Source organism: Psittacula echo (assembly GCF_963264785.1).
Source record: "Psittacula echo genome assembly, chromosome: Z".
Lineage (NCBI taxonomy): Eukaryota > Metazoa > Chordata > Aves > Psittaciformes > Psittacidae > Psittacula > Psittacula echo.
Genome location: NC_137742.1, coordinates 100259646 through 100270787, shown reverse-complemented (window position 1 = coordinate 100270787; position 11142 = coordinate 100259646). Strand labels below are relative to the sequence as shown.

The 11142-nt window shown below is 38.6% G+C and overlaps 1 protein-coding gene across 1 annotated transcript in view; it reads right to left on the bottom strand.

Annotated features, from left to right (window-relative positions):
* Nucleotides 1-212: 212 nt before the first annotated feature.
* Nucleotides 213-11142, bottom strand: part of CDYL2 (chromodomain Y like 2) — a gene marked incomplete at its 5' end in the record, with an annotated part of 31562 nt that continues 20632 nt past the window's right edge. Inside the window, 4 exons of the mRNA XM_080638390.1 lie at nucleotides 213-1747; nucleotides 3706-3849; nucleotides 4578-4788; nucleotides 9368-9540. Of these exons, the coding sequence (XP_080494516.1) occupies nucleotides 1589-1747; nucleotides 3706-3849; nucleotides 4578-4788; nucleotides 9368-9540 (687 nt within the window). The 3' untranslated portion in view covers nucleotides 213-1588. The remainder of the gene's footprint in view (nucleotides 1748-3705; nucleotides 3850-4577; nucleotides 4789-9367; nucleotides 9541-11142) is intronic.

The following is an 11142-nucleotide window of genomic DNA, read 5'->3' as shown; positions in this document are numbered from 1 at the left end:
ACTCTTCATGGAAATACCAGGAGGGAGAAAACCTTAGCAGCTTCATTTGCAGAGGTCTAAACTGTTAGCAAGTAATTGAGCTGAAGGATAGCGAGCAAGTGCACAAATCACAAAGCAAACAAATGTGCAAAGCTTTTGCTTGAAAAAGCACTGGTTTGGGCACACTGCAATGGCAGGGGGAGTCACAGAGCATGCTTGTGTTAGTTCCATATTAATTGCTTCACTAACAAGACAGAACTTGGAGATCCAGTGTCCAGGAGTCAGTCAGTGTCACTGAAAAGTACTAGGATCACATTCTAAAATAGCAGATTGGGTTTTTGTCGTTTACTGTGGACTGCTTTTATGGATAGCCTTAAGTTCTTGTACCAGATGGTGGGGTGGCCAGATGTGGAGAGCAAAACAAAACCGCTCTCTCCATTTAGTTCAATACCTAGCACCTTGTATAAACTGCTGGCATACACCCAAAGGCCTCCAAAGCAGGAATTATCTCACACCTGAGGAATCAGGCAACTAGACTAAGGCTCATAAGGAGTTGCTTTTAGACTTCAGACCAAAAGGGGATGTTTAAACCTGAAAAACAGTACGATGCCACATAACGGCACCACTCACCCTGTCACTGATACCCGGCTAACAGGAGCATAGTAAACTTAAATAAAGCATCTCCTTGGCAAGCCCTTCAATGCTCCTCAAGAAGGCAGAAAGTGAAGAGAGACTTAAGGGAGACTCGCTGCTTCAGAATCCATTTTTTGCACCCTAACCCTTGCAGATGAATCTATTCCATATATTTTTTGTACAATTTTAAACACAGAGGAGCATGCACGTGGCTGTTTCTATTACTGTTTGCAGCATCCTGTGTGTTTCCTATATATTCTTTATTCTTCTATACAGTTTGCTGCTGTAATTGTGTTTGCATTCCCATGTGATGCCATTAATTCAGCCAAGGGTAGTATGAAAAATAAGATCTGTGACTAATAAACAGCTGAACATGAACACAAAATAAATAAGTTAAATAAATTCAACAAAGAAAAAAATCCTAGTAGTTTTTGTAAAACTAACTTTACATATTATACATATAAATTACCAAATTTTTCCATTACACTGTTAGAACTTAGGAAAAACGAAAAAAAAAAAAAAAAAATCAAAGTATTTCTAAAGCATGGTGTTTGGGTCTACAAAATATTGTGCTGACCCACTTTTTAGATTGAGCCCTCTGTGTCAGCCCAGATGTGTGGCAACAGCAAGAATAAGTTACGAAGGACAGAAAATAAATCATTACAGATGGTGTGCCTTACTGGGCCTCAACAGTGCTTCTCAGCACATGGAATGTATACTTTTACCTGGATGAGCAATGTGAAAGATGCAGCCCTCTGTTGAGATTATGTGCACTGAACAAGCCTGCCTACGTCTCGCTTACACAAAATCAGACCAGCTACAAGCAGCTGTGTATCTCACAAGGAAATCAACACAACCATATGTATTAGGATACACTGTCACAAATTCCTCATTGACGCATTGCCTCTGCTTTTCAAACACAGGTAACGTTTGACTTGGTTCACAACTGGGGCATTTTCTAAGTTAAGCAAAGACATCAGGCTTCATATATTTTGTCTTGCAGGTAGCTGAATAATGAATCCAGTCCTTTAGAAGAACTCCACAGCTGTTTCAACATCTGACACTCTTTCTCATTCACATCTTCAAGTCCAGATTTCAGGAAGCTCCGCACAAGACATTTGGACTCTTCCAATACCTAAAGCCAAAATATCACTCAGTATCTCATTTTCCATCTGCTAAAATTATTACGGATAATGGCGTGAACAGAATTTTTACACTACTGCCTCTGTTTTACCATTTAAATAACTCCTTTGGGCACAGAAACTAGATCTGATTTACAGCCATAACTCCACTTGCTGATAAGTTAGCATCTTTAAGAATTAAGGACTTCTGAAGTTTATGTGGTAGTGCCAACATTTTTAAAAGGAATGAAGGATTCTGAATTGCTTTAGTTTACTGAAGCCATGAAGCGCTAGACAGAGCTGAAAATGTTACCCATTGAAATGAAAATGTGAGGCATGATATACTGGCTACCTGCTTTCTGGAAGGTAGTCTTTAAGGTTACAAAGGCTGAAAACCACAGTGTGGATATCCATCACCTTTAACAATTTTTCCTCATGCATCATTTCCTTATCAAAACAGAGATGAACAGGAAATGGCCTTTAAAATCCTTTTTTAAATATGTAACACGAGCATGTACCTCACAAGGAACCCGACTAGTCAAAACCATTAATAACTCATACATTGCTGCTCTTTTGAGGGCAGAAGATTTAGTATGAACTAACACAGTGTTTATGGTAAGGGAGACGCACACTCTCCACTGAGCTTTGTCAATACCTACATGCTAAGCCCAGTTCTTATCAAGTCTAGGCTACACACTGCTATTCCAAAGTAGTATTTCTCTTTAACTCAAGTAGATGGTGTTCATTGCACATTCTGGGGCCTGTGTGTTCTTTTTGGTCTGTTTGTGAACAAGCATCCATAGTGAACTCGGATGAGCTCATCTTTTTCTTTGTTTTTGTGACTTCAGCCTGATTTGCATTTAGGATCTCAGAGAGTAGATCTTGTCTCTGATACTTTTAACTCTCATCTTTGTCCACAAGCTAGCGCCAGTCTTTCTAACAGGTCTCAAGAGAAAATTCCCTTGACAGCCAGGAACAGTGAAGGAAGGAATAATTCACAGTGAAGCCCAGAGGTTTTCCCAAGTCATATAATACATTATATCAGCATGATCAAACAAGTTTATGCTACATTTGCAGAGTTTCATTCTGAATGTCTTTTCAGAAGATCTAATCTACACTTGATTTAATTAAAAATCTTCTGTGTCTCTACTTTCTCTTTTACAACAGATCTCTTAAATGGAGGGATGCTACGAATTTCAGGCATAAGAAGCATAGCACAAAATGACGACAGTGTGCACTTCTGCTAGAGCAGTTTTATTGCAGCCAGTATCACTTCCTTCACTCTGAGCATTGTTTTTTTTAAACAAGGATGTGCACAGAATAGGAGTGTATTTGCCTGAAGGGAAAAACCTTAGGAAGCAAAAATAGGAAACGATTTTCTTTCAACTTCAATGTACACAAAAGGAAAGTTATAATACACTGTGACCAGACTGTGTTCAAATCCCTCTGTGTCTGGATCTCACCTCTTCTGCACAGAAGAGCTTAGCTGGCACTATCCTACCCTTCTGGTGCCTTCTTCTGCATATTCTGCAGAACGAGGAACTATGCAGGTGCAGAAAAAAAGGCAGATCCAGTTGAAATGTAGTAGGCTAGGACACTGTGAAAGGCAAATCTATTTTCTTACTGTCCTTCCTTACTGACCCTGCAGAGATCTCCCAGTCCAGCTGTTTCACTTCAGTCTCTTCCACCTTCATGAAAGAAACCTATGCTACAATCCCCCTTAAAAATCTGGGCAAGGAGGTTCACTCATATTGAAAATGTGAAGATAGGGAAAGTAAATACCATACCCCCTCCCTGACCCTGAAAAATGAGAAACTTCATGAACTCAGGGATCCCTATCCAGATTGTCTGTTATCAGCCTTCTTTCACAGGTATGGTTGCAGAAACTGAGGACCCACCATGTGATGAGCCTTTGGAGCACACATTAGCTCTGTGAAATGTAGTTTAATCACAAAGGAGTTTGATCTCTTACCACTGCACTGCAGGATGCCATTTCTTTCACTCGTAGCATCACTTCTTGGCTAAATGTTGTTGGCCAAAATACTTGTGACACTAGTCCTCTGCTGCAGGCTTCCTGTGCTGTCAGCTTTCTCCCACAGAACAACATTTCATTGGCCTGTGAAACCAAAAGGTTACATGTGATTGTGTGTTATCAGTCTCTCAAAGGTTTTTCCATACTTGCCTGCTATTTTCAGTATTAAATTTACAAATGGTCTGCTGTATCTTTCCATACTGCAAAACACTTTAAAAAGAGTTTCAGTAGCTATTTAAGGATTGTGCAGGTGGCCAGAGCACAGCATGGGTTTCATTTAAGAGAAATGTGCTGGCATGCATGATGAAGCTGTATTGCTGATTTTACAAGAGTAACTGTCAGTGTAACTGTGCCAAGAGTCATGGATCCTAGTATATAATACTCTGTGGGGCAAATTCTGCTTTGTTATACTGGTAAAAACTAAGCAACCTTACTGGAATTACTACGGATTGTCTTTAGAGAGCAAAGGGCAGTTTCTTGGTCTGTCACTGCACAATCCTACCACAGTACAGACGAGGACTCTGTAACACTACTCTGCTAATGCATTACTTCCTGTTTCTACCATGACCTTGACAATCTTTGCTTTTTCAATCTGTGTTCAATCCTTCTTGTGCACAGCATGTGTAATACACTGAATTCTCAGGTCATTTTGTGGTAAGAAATGGGTAGGGATTAGATGAACTTTCCAGAGATTTCATTTCCACTCATGCCAATTAAGAGAAACAGTTGTTTTCTGTTTTTCTTTTTAAAGAGAGAAAGAAGAGCACGGATTTAAGAAGGGTTCCTCAGCAAACTGAGGTTGAAAACCTTACCAGTGCAACCCCCAGAATTTGTGGGAATGTGTATGATGAGCAGCCAGCTGGAGTGAGTCGGATTGTTGCATATGGTGTCTGAAACCACGCCTTCTCACTTGCCCAAACGATATCACATAGTGGTAAAATAGAAGCTCCTAACCCAAGAGCAGGGCCGTTGATAGCAACCACAATGGGCTTCTTAAACTGAATAAAAGCTTTTACAAAATCCCTAAAACAAAAAATAGAAGAAAGACCTTGAATACAGAAGTAAGTCTCAGATGAATACCCAAACTTAAAGTACTTAATCTGAAAGCAAATTAGAACCACAGATGAACACAATAAATGCCATGGCCCAGTTTTATGAGGTCAGAACTGCAAGCTACTTTCTAGTTTGCACATGGAAAAGTTTGCTTATGTTTAGTTATTTAATCTTTTGAGTACCTGGTGTATTAAACAGTTTTGTGTATGTTGTATGTGAACTGATTAACTGGAACGCACTGACTTCGCAGAATGGTTTGGTCAGGTTTAGTTTTACTTCTGGAATAGTAATTCATGAGTTTGTAGACATAGTGCTTCTCAGTTTGCTCCACAATAGCTAGTATGGCTTCTGATGATCTGGTTTGGCTAACCTGATGGACATATTATAGCATGAAAGAGAGAAACCTCATAGGTGTATTGATGAATATCCATTTTTTATTAAGTTCTCTTAAGACCCTAGGTCAGATGCTACCGCAAGTCCCATCCATGGATTGGGAGATAGTAAACATTGCTGGCACACCAGCAGAAACAACAAGACCCAAAAAGGGGAGTCAGAGAGAGAGAAATGTCTGAATGGGAAAGAATTAGCCAAGTGATCTGTTGAGTGTTCGCTGCAAATGTCTTCAGCAAAGACATAACGAAGTAGATGCCCTTGCCTGCACAACAGTAAATGTGAAGCGATGGGAAATAATGGGGAACTAAATGTGATCAGATTCATCCGGACGAATGAACTAGAACATGTTAAATTCTGTGCAGTGAGGAGATATTTAAAATAAGCTACCTACCAGCAACAGTGGAAAGATACCTGTTGAACGGAACAGCCTATACCCCAATTAAGAAAAAGCATGAGTGTAATTGTGAGCAAATTATGGGCTCCGGCAGCTCAGCGCACAGCAGGTACATGGAAGGAAACGAGATGCTCAATTACTTTAGAAAAGAGACATGTATAAATCAAATTTGAAACAAAAGAGAAGACTCTGTTCCTGCACTGGTTCACAGAAAGAGTGCATCTTCGCTGACAGATCTGAGGAACGAACATTTTGCCAAATGTGTCCTTTGATGGGTTGTGGTTCTGCCACTGAGGTCAAACCAGCCTTCTGTTTCTGGGAGCAGGGGCTGTGCCTGGCAGGTCAGAGTGCCCATATGGCAAAAAATGGAAAAGATACCAAAGAGAAATGTTTTATGGGACAAGGGCATTGCCTATATTTTAAATGAAAACAGCCTGAGGGGAGCCAGCATTACACATTCAATGAATGAGTTCTGGTTTTCCAGCTACCTAGTAAGGTGCTGATCTTTGATCACGGGAAAATAGATACTCATGGGTTTGATGCAGCTCTCTTCACACTGTGAGCAGTAAAACAGAAGATGAGTGGCAAGATAAAGAGAGCGAAATAAGGAACTTATCTGGCCTTTGAAGACATGTCTTTCTAGAAGCAGGGTTATGAAGAGTTGTGGTTCATTTTTGTTTGCAGAAGCAATGCTGTTCCCTTATCTCATTATTTCTTCAGTTGTTTATGGCTGAGTAATGAGTATGGATCACTGCATCTTAATTCCAGAATTTTGACAGCCTTAGTAAGTGAGCCTTCCAAGTAGGACTACAGATGGAAATGGGGATATGATGTATGACAGGTAAAAAGAGCAAACTATGGATAAATGCTGGCAGCAGATCTGAGGACCATGTGAAGGCAGAAGTGTGGTGTGGTGGAGAAAAGCAGGAAGAATGTGTTGATAAATGGGACTGGGAGTGAATACAGAAAAGCAAATAGGAATGTGCAGAGGAAGCAGCTGGATGATGGGGAGGAAGAACAAAGCAGAACACATTAGTGAAGGGGAAGAGCTGAAGAACTGTGAAATCTTCATAGGAGTGAGCAAGTAAGGGAGCATCTGCAGATTGGGAGAGAGTGGAACTGAACACTGAGAAGACACAATGAGCTTGTGTCATAAGGAAAGGATGGGAGCAAAGAGGATGGTACCATGGATGGGTATGGAATATGCCACCTGTAGGATGGAGTCGAAGGCTATGATGTTGGGAACTTCTGAGGGGAACAAATGCCTGCACTTGGTCTACAGAAGCTGCAGTGAACAGAACTCCACTCAGCTGTGTTCCCTGTTTGGTATGTTACCTATTTCAGTGAATTGTCTTTATACCCAGAACCTAGCACGTTTCTACATCTCCGAACCGTAAGTTCACACCTTTAGTTTCTGAGATAGGGGAACCTTGTTTTGATTCAATGTAGTCTTTCAGGAGGACTTAAAATTGTAACTGTTATTCCACCACAGAACCAGAAGCTCAAAGGCAGGAAAAAGTGTCACATGCAGACTTTTGGTTTTGCTAGAGGATGTCTGGGAAGTTGACCATCAAAGACACTTTGGGATGCTGCAGGCCAGGGCTCATAAGTATGTCAAGGCTACAAAGAAGTTGAGTGAGTGAAGTCATCCTTCTCTGTTTTCTTCTGAGCACACCCAGAATTTTATGTATTGGGTCACATAAGGATGCCTGATTGACGATCTGAGACTGATGCTGGGAATGCCTTCCAATGGGGCTTTCTCCTGCTGGGCTCTGTAGGCTACATACATGCACCTGCAGCGCAGTCTGTCTGTCAGCCTCTTCCCTGCTTCTGGAGTGTAATGCCAGACACACATCTGGATGGTGGCAGCCTGGGCTGATGGATCTATGTTCAATACCTGCAGAGAAGCCACAGGGCCACACACAAGCCCCAAAGGCAGTGGATGAGGACAGGAGCCAAATGAATAAATCTTTCACATAAGATGAATACAGATGATGGATATTTAAACTTCATTTTTGACTTGTGATCACTATATGAGATCCATACTTCAGAAAGTGGAAACATACAGTCATCAAGGCTTTAATTTCATTTTGTTACAAGTCTAACTTGATGTACAGTAGTGGAGGCAGAGACCCATTAGTGTGTTTGAGGACATCCTAACCACTAAAAAGCAAAGTGTACATTTTTTTTCTACTCTTATTACAGTATATTTTCATTAGTTGAGTCCTTTGTTCACACAAAGCACAGAGAGTGCTAAATGGAAAACGTAGTGTATTGTTTGTAGAAGTACAACAAAAACCTATTTCCAGTGGGCCCGAAGCTGATGTTCTTGACAAGGAGCAGCACATTGTACCAGTATTTCAAGAGTGTTCTGTGAGTCCAAGGATAGAAAACCTGAGTATTATAGTCTGTTTTATACTCATTTATATGCGGAATTGATAAGTATAACTGTATATTAAATGTGTGTGGATAAATGTACACATATATAACAATACCTATCTACATAACATGAGTATTATTAAATTTGTATCTTCTAATGCAGTGCAAGCATGTCTGCATTTTCAAACAAAACCAGTGATTTTCTTTCCTCACTTATTTTGGTTCCACATTATTTAAAATCCCTCACATTAAAGTAAAAAATAAATTAGGATATGTACTCCAAGAGGTTTTTCTTTTTTTAACTATCTCGATATGATATTCAAGCATAGCTAGGCTCTTAAAAACATGTCAAAATTTGTTATATTTAAGAAGTCAATTTTAAATTCTTTCAAAGTAATTACTACCTTGAGAATTTCAAAAGTATTAAACGGAATCCAAACTGATCTGCAGCAGTTTTAACCAAGACAAGGTGGTTAATACATGTCATGTAATAACTAAACGTGATCTTACGTTATACTAACATATGCAAAATACAGATCTGTTGTGAAACAAATTATTTAATATTGCTTCACACAATTGTTGCATAAAGTTTTAAAGCTCTCAAAAGAGTAATATTTATTTGTGGAAAGTGAGGGGACAAAAATACGGACCAAGCCCTCTCCTGGTACAGACTGGTGAAATATCATTGGCTTTAGTGTACTGATGTTGATTTATACTGAAAGATTGGGCAAATAGGTATAAAAAATATCGTGTGGATAATGGAAATTTTTAGTGATGTATTGTGCAGATTGATTTGTAGACTGCATGTCATTAAGCCCTGGATTTCTATTAAGGTAATGGGATTTATATATAAGGAAAGTCACATTTTAGTTATGAAAATAAAACTACATTTACATATATATTAAGTTATTTGAGTTTAAGAAAAAGAGTGTAGACCCTTCTAATAAGGTTCTGAAATACAGTGGCAGACTGCTATTTCAACAGAATATGAGTAAGCCACGGGTTCTTGTTTGTACTGAAATTCATTGCAATGATGAACATCAAAACAAGTGAAGTATCTGGCCTTCAAGAACCACTTTAGAACATAAAGCAGTAACTGATTTGGATAAACAACAAATTTGTATTTGAATTTGGAGGAATGATTTCAAATATTAATTACAGAGAACTGGAAAAAAAGACATCCCTGTGGATATCAGCACTGGAATGAATGTGCATTGTTTTCTAACATTGAGAAGGTCCAAGGTTCTTACTGAACAGATTTGTAGGACTATAATTAGAATGCAATCAACAATTAAATATACAACAGTTTTTGGACCTGATAAATACCTTTATAATCACACACTGCATTTCATAATTTAGAGATCATAGGTAAGCTTGGGTCACCTTATAGCTTCTGCAATCCTAGTGCTTTCCTTTCTTCTGTCATTGGATAACCTGCCAATTAAATATGAGTAATCTAGGCCACTACAGAATACACTTCCCACTGCGCTGAGAAGTAAGAGTTTACTGTCATCAGCTGATGCATTGCACAATGCTCTCCGAACTTCCTTCATGATCTGTGGATAAAGAAAAGTAAACAATTCGACATGCATGCTGTTGCAATACCATTTCCCTAGTTTTACAAACCTTATTGATCTTGAGAGACTTAAATTTTGGGCACTATTAATACTTACATCAATTATATGTATATATCTAATTTTAACATACTTAGAATGAGAACACTGAGAGTTTACAAAATATTGTATATTTGGAAGTGCTTTGTTGATGATTACTAATTCAAAGAGTTCTTAGGACTTTGGCTGTTCTTTACTTTTTGCTATAGAAAATTCTAGCCAGCTTATGCTATCTGGTTGCAATTTGATAATTTCAAATATCACTTTTTTATTTTCATGGGGTATATTCAGTGGATATATATATATTTCATTGCTGTATCTTCAGTAAAATGGGTATCACAACAATAACCTATTATCCTCAACAAGCTGTGAGCAAAATCTATAAATGCCAGTTTTCAGTTCTTCAACTATTTTGGTTTATATGACTTTAACCAGAGTAAAGCAGGACAGGAGGACATCACACACATCAACATGACAAATATATTATTAATTTTCCTGTGTTCAATGATATTGTAAAAATCTATAAAAGTCAGAGCAAAAAAAAAGCCACCTGAAAGAGACATTTCTGCTCTGATTTACAACTGGATAAAGCTAACAGTTGCACCATAAATCAAACCTAATCAAAATCTATAGAGAACCGAACTGCTCGTATTATTAGAAAATGGCCTTTCACTTTCTTACAATGAGCAGAGAATTGTTTCCCTAATGATTTTTAGAAGGAAATATTATTTTATGAACTTCTTGTTCGGTTACCATTCAGCATGGTTTTTCAGCTATTACTGATTTCAGCTACTTCAGCTTCCGCTCTTCCCTTTAGTGATTTGTTCCTTACTTGAAGGGCCATGAGTTCATCAAGGGTGACACATCCTATGCTTAAACATACACGTGTTAAAGTATTTCCTATAGACAGGGTCCTGTTAAGTAAAATTTTTCTCTTTTGTACTGCAAGATTTGCTGTTAATTTAGGCAAAAGATAGCAAAATGTGGTTGGTGAATTAGATATGGTTTCCATGAGAGACAAACGCAAGATTTTAGGTTTGTTAGTATTTTTGTTCACTACTTTGTTTCCAAAAATTCTTTAGATCTCTGAAATGCCTTATTTAAGAAATGTCCCTAAACATGCAAGTTTTGTTTACACAAAACCTGACGGTTTTTTTATTAGAAATCCTGTGGTTTGTGAGACCAAGCTTGAACCAGTATGTTCAAACCCTGCAGTGTAATACTACCTGCCTGCTTTCCATATGTGTTTGCATAGCAATGATTGCTACTGGCTGCTGAAACCAGGACAGGAGAAAGCAGGTAGTGAACTTGATGCTTCACTTTCGTAAGTGCACTTCAGAACGCCTGTAATACTGAGTATGTGACAGTGGGTGGAAGTGAAGTAATTAAAAGCAGCAGAATTTGAAAGTGTATTTGAAATTCTTGTGCAGGTATGAAAACGTCATCAGTGATTTTACAAGCACTGTGTATTCCCAGAGCCTCAGAGACTGTATCAGCCCTAAGCTGGTAAAAAACAGAAAAACTGCACATTTTGTAAAGGGGAAA